The sequence below is a fragment of the Mesocricetus auratus genome, unplaced genomic scaffold (genome assembly GCF_017639785.1).
Source record: "Mesocricetus auratus isolate SY011 unplaced genomic scaffold, BCM_Maur_2.0 Super-Scaffold_100007, whole genome shotgun sequence".
NCBI classification, from domain to species: Eukaryota; Metazoa; Chordata; class Mammalia; order Rodentia; family Cricetidae; genus Mesocricetus; species Mesocricetus auratus.
Genome location: NW_024429191.1, coordinates 41,624,881 through 41,645,660, shown reverse-complemented (window position 1 = coordinate 41,645,660; position 20,780 = coordinate 41,624,881). Strand labels below are relative to the sequence as shown.

At 45.4% G+C, this 20,780-nt stretch overlaps 2 protein-coding genes and 1 pseudogene across 2 annotated transcripts in view; 1 reads left to right on the top strand and 2 right to left on the bottom strand.

The window, feature by feature from the left end:
* Positions 1-306: 306 nt before the first annotated feature.
* On the bottom strand, positions 307-727 carry LOC101831204 (60S ribosomal protein L34-like). The gene has a single exon (XM_040748837.1). It carries the CDS (start codon positions 698-700, stop codon positions 347-349), a length of 354 nt encoding a protein of 117 aa, XP_040604771.1. The 5' UTR covers positions 701-727; the 3' UTR covers positions 307-346.
* A 3,767-nt stretch (positions 728-4,494) lies between these two features.
* The window catches only part of Pigl (phosphatidylinositol glycan anchor biosynthesis class L), a 59,796-nt gene continuing 43,510 nt past the window's right edge, over positions 4,495-20,780 (bottom strand). Inside the window, exons 3-7 of the mRNA XM_040748833.1 lie at positions 19,207-19,297; positions 13,663-13,730; positions 9,065-9,096; positions 6,539-6,672; positions 4,495-5,941 (exon numbers count right to left, since the gene is read on the bottom strand). Coding sequence (XP_040604767.1) covers positions 5,843-5,941; positions 6,539-6,672; positions 9,065-9,096; positions 13,663-13,730; positions 19,207-19,297 — 424 coding nt within the window. The 3' untranslated portion in view covers positions 4,495-5,842. The remainder of the gene's footprint in view (positions 5,942-6,538; positions 6,673-9,064; positions 9,097-13,662; positions 13,731-19,206; positions 19,298-20,780) is intronic.
* LOC121141361 lies at positions 15,891-16,337 on the top strand (annotated as a pseudogene).

Here is a 20,780-nt window from a genome sequence, read left to right as displayed (position 1 = left end):
ATGTGCAGTCAAAAGCTTCTGAAGACACGGCGAATGAAAACTCAAACTAACCAAAACTAATTCAAAAACCAAATGCATAAGTACTGAATATTTCTGGTTCAGTCTTTGTATTGTGTAACTTCCCTTTACCCTTTTTTTCTGAATGCAAAGGTGTGCACTCTGCACTACGCATGCCCTAATGCCACAACCTCAAACATGTGCCGCCTACAGTGCCTCAGCCCAAATTTAAGACTGTGTAAGTTATGGACTACAGGGCTTTATTATTTTATACTGTACATGCAAAGTTTTCTGCTCTTTTTCCCCCCCCACAGGCCAAGCCTTGACTTTTATTTAAAAAGCTGCATATTTATTTTGCTTTCTGGCTCTGTGCTTGTGCCTTCAACACTTTCACAACAATTTTCTGCTCCTCGATAAGGAAAGCCCGCTTGATCCTGTCGCGGACACACTTGTCACACATGGAGCCGCCGTAGGCCCTGCTGACATGCTTCTTTGTCTTAGACAGTCTCATAAGGACTTTTGGTCTGACAGCACGAACCCCTCGAAGTCTGCCTGGGCACACACCGCATGCTGATTTAGGTGCTTTCCCAACCTTCTTGGTGTAAAGGTAAACAATCCTGTTGCCAGGGGTTCGAGACAGCCTAGTTTTGTTAGAGGCTGTGTTGTAGGAAAGCCTACGTCGGTATGTCAGACGCTGGACCATTCTGAGTGCCCTCACAGAAGCCGCAGCACAGTGCCCCAAGACGTCCTGCCCACCCGCCTGACTCCTCCGATGGCTGGGGATTGTAAACAGAGCAAACACTGAGCAGAAGCAAGCCACCATACCTCTAAGTTTTCTGCTCTTGTAGAAGCATAATGATTTAATTATGGAAAACCAAGACTTGATGTTTTTCTACTCTGATTCTTCAGCATGAACATATCAATTAAGAATGTCTTTGGAGTTCATTGCTTGACATTTTAAAGATTTTTATATGTATTTATGTGCAGAGTTTTGCCTGCATTTACGTATATGCTCCACATTGTGCCCACAGACAGCAGGAAAGAATATTGGATCCCATGGAATACCAGTTGTAGGCAGTTGTGAACCACTGTGTGGGTGCTGGGAACTGAACCCAAGTCCTTAGCAAGAGCAGCAATTGCTCCTAACTGCTGAGCCATCTCTTCAAGCCTCAGAATGTCTGATTTTAATAACTGCTTTTTGAAGAACTGGTGAATGTCAGTAGCTATGAGACTGCAGATGAATGTGACTTGATTAACACCTAGAAGAATCTAACCCTGACTCGATAACAGTGAGATGGCTCAGTTGGTAAAGATGCTTGCCTGTCCCTGGAACTCACATGGTGGAAGGACAGAACTGACTCCTGATGACCTCCACTACACACACACACACACACACACACACACACACACACACAAACACACACCTTTTCTTACATTGCTGTTTGATTTAGTGACTTTTATAAGAAATCATTAAGTGACTTTTGGCTTGGAATTAGGACAGGAGTTTCATCAATTTCTGAAATGTTCCTAAATACACTTTTGCCATTTTGTACTATGTATCTATGGGAATAGGCACAGTCACTAATGACTATACAGTCAAAACAACTATCATTTCTGGAAAATGTTGAAGGTGCTGTGCCTTGCAGCATCAAGTAACTCAGCCAGAACTTGATTCTTTATGCAAAATAAGCAAACACGTCCATCTCAGTGTGCAGATTTAGTGTTCAGTAAATGGTAAAATTTCATGTACCCAAGGGATTATTTTGAAATATTTTTCTATGATTTATTATCACTAAGTGCTTGATTTATATATCTATTTGTATACTTGTATATCCAGGATTGTATAAAACTTTCTCAGGTGAAAGGGGATCATGAATGGAGACTGTTTAAGCAGCCCACAGAAGGTGCTCACAGAGAGAAATAGCATCAATTAGGCAATCAGCAAATAAAAATACCATTAAAAATATTCCTTTCACTCTTTGGGGTGGTGTCATATGCCTTTAATCTCAGCACTAGGGAGGCAGGTGGATCTCTAAGTTCCATGTCAAGGCTACACAGAAAAACTTTGCCTTGGAAAATAAACAAAACAAAACAACTCCTTCCTAGATTTTTAAATATTATTTATTTTTGATGAGTCTCCTTTGGGTTGGTTTCAAACTTGCTATGTATTTGAGGGTGGCCTTGAATTTCTGCTATTCCTGCCTCTGCAGCCCAAATGTTGGCACACAAGTTTATGCTGTGCTGGAGACCAAACTTAGGCAAGCACTCTACCAACGGAGTTACCAACCCCAACCTCTTAATTTGCTATCTATAGTAAAACGAATATGAGCAGACACAAAGTAATTCTCAAACATCACTACCTGGAAGCATTGTAATTCTATGCATTTTGTTTGTTTTGTTTTTCCTAGACAGGGTTTGTCTGTGTAGATCTGGTTGTCCTGGAACTTGATCTGTAGACTGGGCTGGCCTCCACTGCCTCTGCCTCCTAAGTGCTGGATTTAAGGCATATACTACCACCACCTGTCTCTATGCATCTTTTTAATCTCTAAGATTTGAAAATATTTTTCATAGGTTGTACTGTATGTATATTGTAGAACATTTAAAAGGGATTGTCAACAAAATAAGAATTCTCACATCAAAGGGGATGAGAGGTAGTTGACCCTGGAGTGAAATACCAGTAACAACGACCCAGGCTGTAAATGTGGGTTACCCCATTTCTATATTCCAGTATGGACACAGTTCCATGAGGTTTATAGCAGCAGAAGAAAGAAAGGCATACATGGCACTTTTTATCTACACAGTGGGAACATCAGTGGGATCACAGTTGTCAGCTGTAGACCTTAGATGCCATCTGAAGGCATTCACAGGCTTGTGGTTGGTGAAAACTAGGGCTCCACTTCTACATACCAAAGTGTTTACTTAATGGTCACAGAGATGGTCACGTACAGATGTAGGGAATAAATACCTATTACAGCATCTAAAGATGCCCCAAGATAACTGAGTTCTGGATGTGGAGTCTTTCAGCCTCTGTACATCACTACTAATCACTTAATCAGTCTTGCAGAGGGATCACTGTAAAGCACTGTTCTTTTCAGGAACACAGCAAAGGGAATCTTCTTCAGAGACATGCTATACAGGCAGGGGCAGCCTCTGCTTTCTTAAACACATGGGTATGGAAATACATTTTTTCCCCCAAACAAAATAGGTTAGGGAAAATATTCGCTCATTATCTTGATTTCATCAAGTAATATGCCTGATAGATTGTTACTTGTGGATATATTGCCTTATTTAAAAGCAGTTTTATGATAATCTGGTCTATTGGAATACCTATAATTTATTTATTTGAGATTTTTTTCTTTAGGGTCTCGCTATGTAGCTATGCCTGTCTTGGAACTCATTATATAGATCAGGCTGGCCTCAAACTCACAGAGATCCACCTGCTTCTGCTGGATTAAAGGTGTGTGCCACCAAGCCCAGGCTGTTTTTGTGCTTTGAGAGTCTCACTGTGTAGCATTGGCTGATTCACTGTGTAGACCAGCCTGGCTGGAATGCACAGAGACCCACCAGTGCTGGGATTAAATGTATGCACTTTCATGTCTGGCTTAGAATAGTGGTTTTTATTTGTCTTGTTTTTGTGTTTTTTGGGACAAGTTCTCATGTCTGTCTGCCCATGGTGTTAATAACTCTTCTAATAAATTTCCTACCTAGAGGACAGTCCATCTCAGTGTCCTCTTAAGCCCTACAAAGATCTTTTAATACTGTATGTATGCATATATATGCATTTAACTGATCTTTTAAGTTAGCATATGAATTAATGGGTTTCATTGTGGCATTTTCACATGTAGACACCGCTGTCCTCACACTTCCTGTAATTCTGTCCACCTTCTGAGTGCTGGAACTTTAGATATGCACCACCATGCTTGGTAACAGCAGATTCTCTTTTTTTGTTTGTTTGTATTTTGAGACAGGGTTTCTCTATGTAGTCCTGACTGTCCTAGAAATGACTTTGTAGACCAGGCTGACCTCAAACTCACAGATCCACCCACCTCTGCCTCCCACGTGCTGGGATTACAGGTATGTGCCACCACTATCCTGTTGACATCAGATTCTTCAGTGCTTAAAAAAAAAAGTTCCAAGCCGGGCGTTGGTGGCGCACGCCTTTAGTCCCAGCACTCGGGAAGCAGAGGCAGGCGGATCTCTGTGAGTTCGCGGCCAGCCTGGTCTACAGAGCGAGTTCCAGGACAGCCTCCAAAGCCACAGAGAAACCCTGTCTCGAAAAAACCAAAAAAAAAAAAAAAAAAAACCAGAAAAAAAAAACAGTTCCAGGTTTGTCTTTTCTCTATTTTCTACTTTTTTCTTTTCTTTTTGAGAGAAGGGTTTGTCTCCAAAGCTCTGGCTGTCCTGAAACTTACTCTATAGATCAGACTGGCCTTGAACTCAGAGATTCACCTGCCTCTGCCTCCTGAGTTCTTGGATTAAAGGTGTTTGCACAGCTCCTACTTCCAAAAGGCAGAGAATCAAGATGTTTATTGGCTCCTCAAAGGTAGGACCCACATGATCATCTATACACATCTGTACCATGGTGATAAAGTACAGAACTAAAGTTCTGGTAAGGGGGCCACAAATAAAAACCCAAGGAAGTATGGTTGAACCAACTGAAGCTTGTGTGTGTGTGTGTGTGTGTGTTGAACCTGTGTTATGGTTTGTCTGTGGAACTCATATGTGCTCAAGGCACCAGTGTTGGGAGGTGAGACCTTTCGCAGGTGACTAGGTCACTTGTCTGTGGAACTCATATGTGCTCAAGGCACCAGTGTTGGGAGGTGAGACCTTTCGCAGGTGACTAGGTCACTTGTCTGTGGAACTCATATGTGCTCAAGGCACCAGTGTTGGGAGGTGAGACCTTTCGCAGGTGACTAGGTCACTTGTAGCTGTGGAACTCATATGTGCTCAAGGCACCAGTGTTGGGAGGTGAGACCTTTCGCAGGTGACTAGGTCACTTGTAGCTGTGGAACTCATATGTGCTCAAGGCACCAGTGTTGGGAGGTGAGACCTTTCGCAGGTGACTAGGTCACTTGTCTGTGGAACTCATATGTGCTCAAGGCACCAGTGTTGGGAGGTGAGACCTTTCGCAGGTGACTAGGTCACTTGTCTGTGGAACTCATATGTGCTCAAGGCACCAGTGTTGGGAGGTGAGACCTTTCGCAGGTGACTAGGTCACTTGTCTGTGGAACTCATATGTGCTCAAGGCACCAGTGTTGGGAGGTGAGACCTTTCGCAGGTGACTAGGTCACTTGTAGCTGTGGCTTTGTCTAAAGGAACACTCTGGCTCACTTGCTTTGTGTCCCTGTGACTGCCTTTGTCTTTGAGATACATCAAGAAGCCCCCATCAGCTGTCATGCAGGGGCTGCCATGTTCCTAGTCTTTGCAGCCTGCAGAATTGTGAGCTAAGTAAAACCTTAACTCTACAGACCCCCTGGTTACAAGAATAGAAGACTGACCAAAACAGCCTGCTTCAGAAGCAATGTAAAAATTCCATCTGGGAACTACTTTTTATAGCACCTTTACATTCATTTATGGTAAAGGTAACCTGCCCAGGCTTTGTGAGATGTTTGATACATACTCTGTTATCATGCCAACTATTTTCACAAGAGTTGGTAAATTAGTGGGGTAGCTGTTATTGTGTTGGTGCAGTTTTGGGTCTTGGTGTTTTTTTTTCCCCTCAGAGGCTGCTTTGCTGGGATCTATCGCTCCAGGCTGAGGAGATGAGCCAGCCCAAAGCCAGGCCCAGGGTCTTCTTGGTATGTTTCTCCCTTTTGTTCTGAAGATCTGAAAACTCTTCTTGGCTTCAGAGGAACTGCAGTGAGTTGACTCTCATGTAACTGGAGAAGACAACGTACAGGTGGCGGAACCAGAGGAGCTGACTGTGGTGGCAAAACATGGCTTTCTGGAAAAAATCAAAGAGGACCAAAGATGGACACTTGCTCTGGAGCTGTTATTTTCAGATCTTCCCTTCTCATCAGAGCAGGGCACATCAATCCATAGTCCCCACCCCCAACCCTAATGAGTCACCTGCCCCACTGTCACAATAATTTTATATGTATGCGTATGCTTGAGTACATGTATGTGCACCCCTTATGTACGGTGCCCATGGAGGCCAGAAGAAGGTGACAGAACCCCTGGAACTGGAGTCACAGATGGTTGTGGGCTGCTTAGTGGAACTGAACCCAGGTCCCCTTGAAGAGCATCAAGTGCTCCTTACCACTGAGCCATCTCCCCAGCCCCTTATTTTTATTTTACTGATGCTGTTATGTATTTCTGAGTCTCCAAAAATGAGCATGTGCCATGTATTTATTTCAAGTTTTTAATCAGAGAAAAAGCCCAAATCATTGAAAATAAATGCCTGTCAGGTGTAGCTGAAATAGTCTAGCAAGCAGAGCAGGCTTCATCCCTGTGCCAGGGGCTCTGCAGGTAGCAGGGCTTTGAGGAGCCAAGGACCCGAGGCTGGGTTTGCAGTGCAGTGTCCAGGAAGTCAAATCCTTACCTTGGCCTGTGCTACTTCTTTACCCGTGAGCCGGAAGAGGACATCCTTGGGTGAGAGCAGAGACCAGAGTAGATCCAGGGGGTAGAGATACTTCCGTAGCACATTCACAGACTGCAGAGTGAGTACGGAGCACCCTGGACAAGGAGGGATGGCAGACAGCATCACGTGGTGGCTCTCAGCCGGGCGTTCCCCCAGCACCCTCCCTCTTTAGGTGGCTCAAGGCAGCAGAGCAGTTGCTCTCCAGCTGCTAGGTGCCTCGTGGCACCAGACTTGCTCTTTGACTGGTATTCCCCTATATGGGAAGAGGGACAGGGCCACAGAAGCTCCCCACCCGGTGCGTCTGTGTCGCTGTAAGAGGAAGGGGCCTGTTAGAGGGTGGAGGAAAGATGATGGAGACGGGAATTTCTGAGTCAGGAGGCTAAAGACTTGTTTCAGCTTTGCTCTGACATGAGGCGCTGGGTGTGGTGGCTTTCACCTGTAATTCCAGTACTTGGAAGGCGGAGACAGGTGGACTGCCATGAGTCAGAGGCAAGCCTGGGTTACATAGCAAGTTTGAAGTCAGCCTGAGCTGCACAGTTACACCCTGTCTCTGAAAAAAAAACATTGATGAGGAAAGTCCTTAACTGCTCTGGATTTTAGCTTCCTAGTTGCTGAAGAAGTGTTGATAGTGTAGGGCCTGCCATCTTACAAGGGTGACACAGAGTCAAACAGAACACACCTATGCTCTTAAGACCTCACAGCCTGTGAAGACAATACATATCACTTATGTTTCACTCTTTGATCTCATGTCACCCTTGTGAGGCCAGGCCAGGCCAGGCCAGAACTTGCTCAGAGAAGAAAGTAGAATATCAGGCATCGAATGGCCAGTGGGGTCCTATGCCTCCCAGGCAGTGAATGGCTGTTGGGGTCCTATGCCTCCCAGGGTGTGAATGGCTACTGGAGTCCTATGCCTCCCAGGGAGTGAATGGCTATTGGGGTCCTATGCCTCCCTGGCAGTGAATGGTCAGTTGGGCCCTATGCTTCAGAGGAGTTTAGAAAGTGTTACTATTTCTTCTTTTTTGAAAAAAAAATTTATTTATTTTGTGTTTTTTGTTTGTTTGTTTTATGTATGAATGTTCTGTCTACATGTATGCCTGCAAGTCAGATGAGAGCATCATATCTCATTATCAATGATTGTGAGCCATCATGTGGGTGCTGAGAATTGAACTCAGGACTTCTGGAAGGGCAGCCAGTGCTCTTAACTGCTGAGCCATCTTTCCAGCCCCTGAAAGTGTTACTATTTCAAGCCCATCAATTTATAAGGAACTTGTGAGGTACTTATAGCCCCCTAATTAAGTGGGTGATGGGAGGTGAGTTTGGACAGACTAACAAAATGCTCTGAGTATAGGTGCCCTTTAGTCTGCATCCATCCTGTTCTAGGACCTCCACAAATACTTCAATGGATGCTCGCCTCTTCTATTAAATGACACAGAATTTATATAGAACCTACTCAGATCCTGTTGTGTATGTTAGATCACCTCTAGGTTACCTATAATCCCTAATATAAGGTAAATGCCATGGAAATAGTTGCTAGATTGCATTGTCTAGGAGTTAGTAATTTAAGAAAAGTGAAATTCCAGAAAACGACATCATGGGACAGGGTTCAAGCAGAGGGTTTTTTTTATTAGGGATAGGGATCATAAAAAGGGAAAAAGGAGGCGGGCGTAGGTGGCACACCCCTTTAATCCCAGCACTCAGGAGGCAGAGGCAGGCGAATCTTTGTAAGTTTGGGGCCAGCCTGGTCTACAAGAGATAGTTCTAGGACAGCCTTGAAAGCCACAGAGAAACCCTGTCTTGAAAAAACAAAAAACAACAAAAAAAAGAAAGGGTGGGGGACGAAAGGCCTCCAGAGACAGGAGCAGCAGGAGTGAGGAGAAAGGAAAGAGGGAGAGAGGGAGGCAGGGAGGGGAAGAGAGAGAGGGGGACAGACAGAAAGAGGGAAAGAAAGAAAGATGGGAGGCAGGCAGGACCCTTTTGAAGGGAACGTAGTGAATATGCTCTTAGTGGCTGCAGCTGAGAGCATACCCTGTCAGAAACCCAAGGACGGGCCAGAATAGATGCCTGAATACTAACACTAGGGACCAATGAGGAGAAAAGAATATGCATGCTCAGTATTGGTACCCTTTTTTCTACTTGCATATTTAAGAATTTTTTAATTTGTGTGTGTGTTTGCATGAGTTTATGTGTACCACATTCGTGCACAGGATGTCTGGTGTCCCCGGAACTGGAGTTGTAGGCTGTCGTAATCTGGCTGATATGGGTGTAGGGAACTGAACCCAGGTCTTCTCTAAGAGCAGTAAGTGCTCTTAACTGGGCATCCATGTCTCCAGCATCCCCTTGAATAATTTTGAACCCAGGTTGTGAAATCCATAGATACATAGAAACTCATAGATATGGAGGGCTGGCAATATTGGCAAATTTCCTTGTTAAATTTCTTAAAGAGATAGTGACCATTGTCTATTTGCAATAAAATCTGACTTTTCTTACCTTTAGGCAGCTTCCCTTCTGAGTGTAGGGCCCTGGAAGGTGGAGAGGACAAGCATTAGAGAGGGTATGAGTCACCTACTCTTCTGTGTTAACAGGAAGGACCTTCAGAGTGAGGTCTACATGGACAATGCCCCAACCAAACACACAGGTTCCCAGTGGTTTCTATTGCATAAACCAACATCAAAATATACAGGATTCCACACCCCTGGCATTTCATTCCCACTCAGCTTGGCCCAGAAGCTGGTGTATGGCTTATGGAACAATCCAACCCAAGTTTTAAATGTTAGCGATGAGGACAACTATCATCAATTTTTTTCTCTTGAAATTATAACACGAATTAGCTGGGTTTGGTGGTGCATGCCTTTAATCTCAGTGCTCAGGAGGCAGAGGCAGGTAGATCTCTGTGTTCAAGACCAGCCTGATCTACATAGTGAGTCCCAGGACATCCAGGGCTATTAGGAGAAACAGTGTCTTGAAAAATAAAAACAAACAAAAAAAGAAATTATACATTCAGGTGGCAAAGGCATCAGATCTCTGTGAGTTTGAGGCCAGCCTGGTCTACAGATGTGTTTCAGGATAGCCAGAACTGTTTGTTACACACAGAAACCCTGTCTCAGGAAAAAAAAATTGTAACACGGTTATAATGAAAGAATGTTTTAACATGTTAACTGATGTTTCTCCCTTAGTATTTCCCCTAGTAACTCCCTTACTCCCACTGACCGTAAAAGTTGTTGTGAGTTTACTATTGTAAAGAGGGGCACGGTAAATTTGACACCAGTAATCTTTGAATTGCTTCCTGGCTTTGTTATCAGAAGACAGGGGACACAGAAGGATAAGTGGGTGGACTCAGACCCCCCCCCACAGGAATAGGGGTTCAGGGGCAGGGGAAGCAGAAAACCCTGAAAGAGGTTTCTGGGGTCCTGCACTATGGGCAGAGCCTGGGGACAGTCTGACTCTGAGGCAGATGCACCGGTACAGAGGGGAGCACTAGAGGACCACACATTCACAGCCCTTCAACCCTTGAAGAACCTTGCTGAGTGGAGCTGGGAAGGGAGTCCTGCGCACAGGCACTTGGGTGTGAAGGAAGACAGGAAGAGACTGGGAGATGACCAGGGAGACCAATGCTGGTAACCTCAGTCAGTGTCAGCAAGTCAAAGCAACATTTTGATGAGTGACAGGGACAAATACCGCAGAAGGGCAAAGGCAGGTGAGGACAAAGGTGAATCTGATGGATTTACAGACAGGAGGAGGATGTAGCTGGTCAGCATGCCCACGTGTTATTGCTTTATCCAAAGTGTGGGGCCACATTAGAGCAGAGAGGGCTCATGAATTGAGAGCCGTGGCATCCCAGTGTCTGCAGAAACGACAGCTGTAGCAGGCTTTTGCTGTTTTCAGAAAGCTCTGCCCTTGGACTCTCTGCCCTGAATGAAGCCGTCCCTGTGCCCCCATTTCAGTGTTAACCAGTGTCCTAGTTTGCTTTATGTTGCTGTGATAAAGACCATGACCAAAAGCAACTTTGGAAGGAAAGGGTGGGTTTATTTCATCTTGAAACTCCCAGATCACCAACACAGAGGGAAGTCAGGTCAAGAACTCAAGCAGGGCTGGGCAGACTGGTGGTGCTGGCTTTCAAACACAGCACTCGGGAGGCAGAGGCAGGTGGATCTCTGTGGGTTTGAGGCTAGCCTGGTCTACAGAATGAGTTCCAGGATAGCCAGGGCTGTTACACAAAAAAACCCTGTCTCAAAAAAAAAAAAAACCTAAAAAAAAAAAAAAACCCTCAAACAGGAACACGGAGGCAGGAACTGAGGCAGAGGCCACAGAGGAGCACTGCTTACTGGTCTTGCTACTTTTGGCTTGCTCAATCTGCTTTTTTGTACACCCCAGGACCACCTGCCATTGGAGGCAGGGCTGTCCTACACCAATCATCGATCAGGAAAATGTCCCACAGGCTTTCCTTATAGGTCAATTTAATGGAGACCTTTTCTTAATCTTCCCAGATGACCCCAGCTTGTGTCAAGTTGACAAAAAACAAACAGCACAGGCAGGGATGGAACTAACCAAGTGCCACTCAAGTGCCCTGCCCACTGTCTGTTGAGGCACTCTGGGTTTGTTTACAGTAAATTTGACCTGACCTTTTTTTCTGGTGAATACTTGAGTACAAATATAAGGCTCTGTGTGGACCTGGAATGAAGTGGAGCCCTTATTCCTACCCGACAATGGCTTGCTCTCCAGCAGTTCAATCCTTAGAATAAGCACTTTGGTTAAAGTCCATTCCTGGGAAGTATACTTTGTGTATCTTCATTGAAAAATTGCATCTTCTACTGAAACCTATGGTGTGTCTTCCTTAACTATGAATGAACATAATGTAACTGTTAACACATAAGCTGTATCTGTGGCCTCTGTTGGGTCAGGAAATGAATGATTTTTCACAAGAGGGGAGAGAAGTGTGGCCTCCAATCATCCCACAAAGAATTGGGACTAACTGTCTGAAAAGAAAATATGGGTACTAATTTCTAGTCTCTTCCAAAGTTGCATACAATTAAAGAAGAGGGTGGGAAGCCATCAAGTTAGGTCTGCCTTCATGTGCACCCAATGGAGGCACCTAGTGAAGGGAGACACAGGATGCCCGAGTTCTAGTCCTGTCTCGGCTACTGTTGTGTCTTATGTTAGGCAATCCTCTTCTCTGCCAGCCAAATGAGATGGCTGCACTCCATGACCAGTGAGGTCATTTCCAACTTCATAATGTTGACAGTTTCAGTGTGAGAGTGGTGGGCATGTTTAGAAGTAGGAAAACAAGACTTCCCAGTGCCTTTTTCCTTCCTTGGTAGCTAGGACAAGACTTGCACTCTGCAGAAATATTCACTGGAGGATAGAGAACACAGTCTGTTGGTTTGACCCTAGGTCAGGCACCATTGTTGAGGCTCTATTTTGGTTTCACTGGTAAGATGTACACAAATGTCAATAAAATAGGGTGGTGCTGGAAAATGTAGGGTTTTTTTGTTTGTTTTTAAGATAGTCTTGCTTGTGGCCTAGAATACCTGATGCTGAGATCTTCCTGTCATAGTTTCCCAAATGTTAGTATAATAGACATGCTAACAGGCAAACAACTGGGATGTAGTATTATGCATGTAATCATCTTCCTCCAAAAAACAAAACAAAGCAAAAGCTGGGGAACAGCTTAGGAGAAACTTAACAGAACATCAGTGAGGAGGGAGGATGAAGATAATAAAACTGGGTGTGCTGGTCCACAGGTCTCACTCCTGGAGTCATCTTCATTCACTTAGAAGGCTGAGAATTTGGCCTGTCAGGTTTCTGTGGCCGAAGTAAAGATGGAAATAGAACCAGTTACCCCATTTGTAGTATCCAGGGGGTAAAAATAAACTCAACTGTTAAGCTGGACAGGTACACATTTATAATCCCAGTATCAAGAGGCACAGACCTGAGGCTCATTGTAAGTTTGAGGCCAGTCTGGTCTACATAGTGAGTTCTAGACCAGCCAGGACTACATAGCAAGACACTGTCTCAAAAACAAAACCAACCAACAATAGATATAAATAGAACCCTTCACCACCCCTCCCCAAGAGTCTATAGGTAGTTAATGACTGCTGGAGCAGGAGGGACATTTTCTTCAGAGGTGTAGCCACTGGTAAGGTGCACCTGCTCCTGTAAATGATCTCTCACCTGTGCTTCTGTAAGCAACCCTAATGAAACCGATTAGGACACAACATACACACACACACACACACACACACACACACACACACACAGAGGAAGGAAGGAGAGTCAGCTACTTGCCCTAGGGAAGGGGAAGAAACAATGGAGAATGAATATGATCAAAATGCATCATGCACATGTCTGAAAATTATGAGAAACCCACTATCATGTATATTTAATATAGACCAATAAAAATTTTGTTTGTTTAATTTTGTTATTTGAAGACAGGGTTTCTTTCTGTAACCCTGGGTTACACTATGTAAACCAGGCTGGCCTCAAACTCACAGAGATCCACCTGCCTCTGCCCCCTAGTGCTGGGATTAAAGAAGTGAGCCACCACTTCTTTGCTAGGCAAATCAAAACTTTTAAAAAACTTAAAAAACACAGTGTGTCTATACAATACTCAATAAATAAAGAAAATCTGAAAAAAAAACTAAAAAATAAAAAACTTAGGAGACAGTCATTTCCACTCCTACCATGACTTGTGGGAGTTCTTATAAAGAGGATGTGGGGCTCAGTGGTGTATAGCACTGACTATTCTTCCAAAGGACCCAGGTTCAATTCCCAGCACCCACACAAAGGCTCACAATCTATAACTCTAGATCCTGGGGGATCTGACATCATCTTTTGGCATCTGTGTGCAATGCATACACATGGTAGACTGCTACTCTGACATACATGAAGGCAAAACACCCATACACATAAAAAAAAAAAAGATGTGGAGAGGTGGGTAGGTATGTGAGCAATAGGGCAACAATGCCTGCATGGTGACAGAAGAGTACATTTTCTGGGCTCAGAAAACAGGCAGGAAGGTGTTTTAGTGACTGTGACCCTCGAGCAAATGGAGAAACCCTTTCCCACTTCCATCACCCACAGAAGCATACCTCACAGCTTTGTACAAAGCAATATGATTGCTGTGACCACTGACTCCTTCGGCATCGAAAGTCACCACCTGCAGGACAGACCCAGGGAGGAAGGGCTCACTCAGAGCTGTTGAATGGCTGTTCCACTGCCTCACCTTAAAGGGGCCTTCACCGTTCCTTTGGGGAAGGAAAGATTGAAACCTGAAACTATTTTTTTTTCTTTTTTTTATTGTTTTTGTTTTTTGAGACGAGGTTTCTCTGTGTAGCCTTGGCTGTCCTGGGACTTGCTCAGTAGACCAGGCTGGTAAACTCACAGAGATCTCCTGCCTCTGCCTCCAGAGTGCTGGTATTAAAGGTGTGTGCGCTCATTAGAACCTGAGCAGCTGACGTAGCCTGAACAGATAGATCTGTGTGTGGTGACTGTCAGTGTGTGGTTCACACTTTTTCCTGGCAGTAGATAGAGCAGAGTGCAATATGCCCCACAGAGAGACTTGTGTTCAGAATCTTTGTGTGTGTGCAAGGGTGTGCCCTTGGAGTACGGAGGAGAAGCGCAGATGCTGTTCCCTGGAAACTGCCTGCCTAGTTTTTGAGATAGGGTCCTCATTTGCCTGAAGCTTGTTGATCAGGCTGGTCTGGCAGGCCAGGGAGCCCCAGGGATCTGCCTGCCTCTATTTCCCCAGTGCTGGGATCATAAACACACAGCACCATGCCTGGCTTTTGTTTCCAACATGGGCTCTAGAGATCAAACTCAAGTCCTCATGCTTGCAAGGCAATTCATTACTAACTGAGAAGTCTCTGAGGTTCAGGATATCTTTGCTATAGGCTGGGGATGTGGTTTAGTTGGCAGGACTTGCCTAGCATGCTTGAAACCCAGGGTTTGTTGTTAGCACTGCATGAGCTTGCTGTGGTGGTGCATGTGTGCAAACTCAGTTCCTGGGAGAGAGAGGCTTGAGGCTCAGAAGTTTAGGGTCATCTTTGAGCCACAGTAAGTTTGAGGCTAGCCTGGGACACATGAGAACTTGTCTCAGTAGGTATTTGTTTCTTATCTGTCTGGCCACTTACTAGCACACTCATCTCATTGGCTGGCTGCTGCATAGGAATTGTTGAGGTGGATGCAGCCTGATTCACTGGAGTTCCTTTCCTCATGCCATACCACAACTGCAATGTCCTGGGGTCAAGCCCACAGAAGTCTGTCTGTCTTAGGCTGCCTCTGGTTCCATCTGCACAGATACCTTCAATGGGAATCATAGAAGAAACAAGAAAACAAGGATGCAGGAAAGGAACTAGGGATGTCCCCAGGGACAGAGAGGGGTTAGAACTGGAATTAGGGTAGTCTGGGAAAAGATTCACTCTTGCTCTGTTTCTTTGGGATTATGATTTATTTTGAGATGTCTCACGTACCCCAGCCTTGCCTTGAACTCTGTGTCGCTGAGGCTGGCCTTAAACTCCTGGTCTCCCTGGATCTATCTCCCAGGTGATGAGATTACAGATCTGTACCAATATACCAGGCTTGGTCTTTCTCTTTCCACTGGAAAGGCCTTGGCTACCATGAGAGCTGGGTCTCCTTCTTCAGGAGCAGCATGAAGCTTTAGTGCCATTCAGGGCATTCCCTAGACACTCTCATGATGACAAGGAGAAGGGCTTTATGGCCAGGATAAATGCTCCTTTTTGTTAAAACTAAGAAGCAGTTTTCCTTCTTTCTTGGTTTTTGCATTGCTGGGATTCAAACCCAGGGCACCTATCATACTAGGCAAGCACTCACGCACTGGGTTAGAACCCCAGCCCTGAAACTCAGAAGCTTGTGGGCATCGTCCTCCTCCCATTCATTGGTCTCAAACCATCATCACAAAGTGTCCCTGGGCTCAGCGGTGGTGGCACACGCCTTTAATGGCAGCACTTGGGAGACAGAAAGAAGCAGGTGGATCTCAATGAGTTCGAGGCAAGCCTGGTCTACAAAGTGAGCTCCAGGACAACCAGGAGTATTGCACAGGGAAACCCTGTCTCAAAAAAACGGAAGGAAGGCAGGAAGGAAGGAAGGAAAGAAGGAAGGAAGGACCCAAAATGCCCCCTGGAGTTGGTTACTCTGTTCAGGAATTTTTTAGGGCCAGGCATCAGAACTGGGTTTTACTACTAAAAGAACACATTTATGTTTCCCCCTAACCACCAGCAGATCTCTAGACTGCCACTAAGACTCAACCAGTGTGAAACTTAGGACCTGTTAAAAATCATCGCTAGGGTGTCCTACAGTTATGGCCGCCCCCGTCGCTGCTGCCTGCGCTGGGGAGCCTCTGTCCACGGACGAATTGCTCCCCAAAGCCGAGGCGGAGAAGGCCGAGGAGGAGCTGGAAGAGGACGATGATGACGAGCTAGATGAGACCCTGTTGGAGAGACTGTGGGGTCTGACGGAGATGTTTCCGGGGAGGGTCTGGTCTGCCGCCGGAGCCACCTTTGATTTCTCGCTCTTCATGACTCAGAAGATGTACAAATTTTCCAGGGCAGCTCTGTGGATCGTGACCACTTCCTATATATCCTGGTGCTTCCAGTTGTCTTTGAGACGGAAAGGTTGCAAATGGAGCAGTAGCAGCTGCTGCAGCAGAGGCAGATAATCTTGGTGCCTAACACAGGGCTGTCAGGAGGAATGCCAGGGGCTCTACCTCCACTTCCTGGAAAGATCTAGATTATTTCTTTGGTATTTTCATGGTGGGAGAACTTTGAAATTCAGTTGTTTGAACTGCTGATTGTTTGAACTTCTTATTGTAAACTTTGGCACACCCATCTGTTTAAATCTGGTGGGAACTGTCCCGTTTCTCATGGAGAGACTCTAGTTGCACCTGTGCCCTTCATAACGCTCTCATGTATTTCCTGTTCTCAATCTGATGCTAGAGTACATGTGGAAGGCTATTCCACGCTATCCCTTTAGTAAATTGTTCCAATCGGAGTTCTCACTTGCCCCTTGTGGTGAAGAAAAAAAAGACCGAAAATGTCTGGGACATGTAAACAATGTGGAACTGATAAAATCCATTACAGCTGTGGTTACAGGAATCCCTGTGTGTTGGAGAGAAGGGAGGCTAGCTGTGGCTTTAGCCAGATGGGGACTGTGGACAGAGCAAGCTCATTTCCTCTGCACATCTGGCCGTTAGACCCGAGTGTTGTGTAAAGAAGCCAGTGCTCACTTTTTGTATTTAAATATTAAAAGAACTCCAACTGAAAAAAAAATCATCTCTAGGATGGTTATTGGGCCCTCCCATCCCGTGTGAACACGGGTTGTGGAGTAAGGTTGCTCTGTGGACTTAATAACACATGTCTGCTCCACATGTTCTGTTTCCCTGGAACCTGACTTGTTACTTCAACTAGCAAAAGGGATTTTGCAGATGTGATTAAGGATTAAGATGGAGGGGTTATTCTCCGTGGGCTGGTGGGCTCAATGTAATCACGGTGGTCCTTAAAAGGGGACCCAAGAGGGTCCGAGGGAAAGGCCATGTGACAAGAAACGGAAACTGGCAGAATTCCTCTGAAGATGGAGGAAGAAGAGAGGAATGGGACATGTTGCTCACGCCTGTAACCTTGCACTCTGCTCAGAGTCTTCCCCAGCCCTGGCTGCTGTAAAAGATTCTCAGCCCCTAAATGAGGACAACCCTGTTCACCTGTGTCCCGGACATAGTGGCCAGATCAAGAAAGGCCAAGGCTTCCAAGTTTGGAGTGTTGGTAATGGCCAACAGCTCTAACACACTATGATGAGGACCAGGAATGGACTCAGTCCTCGGACAGTCACTGCCCTAAGAAAGCTGGGTGCTGAGAGGCAAAAAGATGGCTCGGTGGCTAAGAGTGCTCGCTGCTCTTCCAGGCACCCCAGGCGACCACCTGGAACTCTAGTTTCAGGGGACCCGTCCCCCTCCAACCTCCATGAGCTCCTGCATACACATGGCACACATATACTCACATAGGCTCATATGCACACATCACAAAAAGAAAACATGTCTTAAGAAAGGACTAATGTATCCATTAACTCAGTAAGCTTCCTAGCCAACAGGCTCTATTAAAAAAAAAAACTCTGTCAAATGAGAAGGGGTTTGAATAATGAAACTTTAGCTATTAACCTATGAAGAATTATTGTTATTTTGAGATTTGGAAAGTAAACCTTGGCCACTTTAAAGTGGACTGTTTTGGTCAGGTGTGGTGAAACACCTTTAATCCTGGCATTTGGGAGGCAGAGGCAGGAGGATTTCAACAGAAGTGACTGTTTTGGAACCCTAACCTGCTAACCCTAAGAGAGCTGAGATGGCTTTGTTCACCTTTGCAAGTAAATGTGAATCTCTATTACTGCCCTAATGGTGACTGTCAGTTTCCTTATAAAGTGAGTGTGAACTTATCCTCATTGTTTTTCATGGGTAGTAAGGAAGATTTATTAGGGAATCAAACTGCCAAGGCTGGGGGAGGGGCAGAGAGAAGAGAAAACGGGAAAATGGAAAAGCAAGCAGGTTATTATTTTTAAAGATTTATTTATTATTAATACAGCGTTCTGTGCACATGTATACCTGCAAGCCAGAAAATGGTTGCTGGGATTTGAACTCAGGACCTCTGGAAGAGCAGCCAGTGCTCTTCCCCCCCCCCTCCCCTCCAAGACAGGGTTTCTCTGTGGCTTTGGAGGCTGTCCTGAAACTAGCTCTTGTAGACCAGGCTGGCCTCGAACTCACAGAGATCTGCCTGCCTCTGCCTCCCAAGTGCTGGGATTAAAGGCATGCGCCACCAACGCCCGGCACAGCCAGTGCTCTTAATCTCTGAGCCATCTCTCTAGGCCCCATGCAAATAGGTTTTTAATCCTCTTTTTTTTTTTTTTTTAAAGAAATGGAGGCTATAGGGCAATGGTAATACATGTATTTAATCCTAGCACTTGAGAGGCAGAGGTAGGCAGATCTTATGAGTTTGAGACCAACCTGGTCTACAGAGTTCCAGGACAGCCAGGGCTACACAGACAGAAACCCTGTTTCAAAAAAAACAAATAAATAATATATAAATAAATGAAAGCTAGCTGGACATGATTAATCTCAGCACTTCAGAGGCAGAAGCAGGTTGATTTATATGAGTTTCAAGGCTAGCCTGGTCTACACAGTAAGATCCTGCTTCAAACAAACAAACAAATGAAATGGAGGCTTAAACACCATAGCCACAGAATTGGGTATGTAGCTCCTTGCTAGACCTAGGGCTTATCATGCACAAAGCTCTGGGTAAGATCTCTAGACCCTCCCCTGCACCCCTATATGTCTCTGGAAGCCACCCATTCTGGATCAAATAAGAATTTTAACATTTATAACATTAATCTTCAAAGTGAAAATGATACCTTAACTGTGAAACCACTTGGTATGATACGTTCTGGGTCAACGGAAGTCTCCTGCGGGTTCCTAGGGTTCTGAATTTTCAGGAGGCAAGAGAAAGGTGGAGGAGCAGGACATGGTTTGGAAAATGCTCTTCTCAGAGCGGGAGGCAGTCACAAGACGAGTAGCTGAAGCTAGTCCATGAGACAGGATGGGGACCCTGGGCTTTCCACTCAGAGTGGCATTGCCTTACCAAGTTGATGCCATTGACATCTATGTGCTGGAGGAGGGTGCTGGCCACACTCTCTATGTCCCACTGCACTCCTGGGTCATCTGGAAACTCACTGAAAGAGAGAAGCACACTTGAATGTGGGAATAACCTTCATTATTTTATTTTTTTTTATTGTTTGGGTTTTTGAGACAAGGTTTCTGGAACTGGCTGTGTAGACCAGGCTGGCCTCATACTTAGAGATCCGCCTGCCTCTGCCTACCAAGTTCTGGGGTTAAAGGTGTGCACTGCCATCATCACCACCGTGCAGGAATAACCTTCTTGAGACCCAGTGGGTGTGTGCTCAGCTTAGTGAGGAATGATATCAGCGTTGAGGAACTCCCTACCCTGCACGTGCTCAGATCTCAGCTAAAGAAATAAGGTTTTACAAACATAAAGCTGCTAGGAATCCAGGCTTATCACACACAACACACACACACACAGCTCTTTGCTCTAACCAGGCAGGCTGCCTAAACACTTCCTATGGTGAGGGTCAATAACTGACCTTAAGAGTTCTGGGTCAAGAAGAGTCACAAGGTCTTTCAACAGGAAAACGGCAGGAGTCTCATCACTAAGTAATGTCATCATTTCCTTTGACTCATTGGCAACCTCTGCCCCACATGCCCAGCCTTCTGTGGAGAGCCCAGTTTGACAGCTCACTCGGGATGTTCTGCGGTGAGCATGGCAGACAGTCCAGTGAGCAAGGCTGGGCTTTAAGAAACAGGGATACAAAACCCAGCCTTGCTCCCTGGAGGTGCAGGCCACAGCAGGGTTCTGAAGTTCAGAGGGCAATTTCCAAGAATCATTTCTCTCCTCCCATCTCTATCTGAGCTCTGGGGTTGAGCTCAGCCATCAGGCTTGGGGGACCAGTGCCTTTCTCCACTGGTTTGAGACCATAACTTTTAGAAGACTGGGTGACCATAACTGGGCCACTGAGATCCTGTTTCTGCCTTCAGGACTCAGTCAAGTTTCTGAGATTCCTGCCCATCTGTTGAGATTTTGTTTTTTTTCCTGAGGTTGCCTTTTGTGTCTAGAATGGCAACAGGCTAAAGGGAGCTCATCAGAAACCGTTCCTGTTATCAGTCTGAAATGTATTATTCCTCTCGGGTATCCTAGTATCGGTCCTCATCCTTGTTAGGAATGCTGCCGTTTGACTTCAGGTGTGTGTCTTTAGTAACTGCTGATCTAAAGAAAGGTGCAGCATAGACAAATGCTTTCTCTAAAATCCTGGCCTCACCTTGCTTCAGTCTGTTGGAGATGGAGCTCTAACACGGCCAGCCTTCCGAGAAACACGAAGACAATGAGATCAGGAAGGGTGCCTTTTGCTCCTGGGACCCTCTCTTCAAACAGAATGTCCACTTTGGGCCTCTTATTAATATAATGTTTCTCCCTGCTCTTTCCTACTTCTTTTTCTAGCACATTCTGTCTGGCACATTCCATCTAGCACAGTGCTGCTTCTGCCATTGAGTTTTCTACAAGGGGCTTGAGGCCATCAAGTTCAGTGGGTACAGTTCCCTACACTGCCTATACTTTTTAAAAAAGTAAATCATTTACTGGGG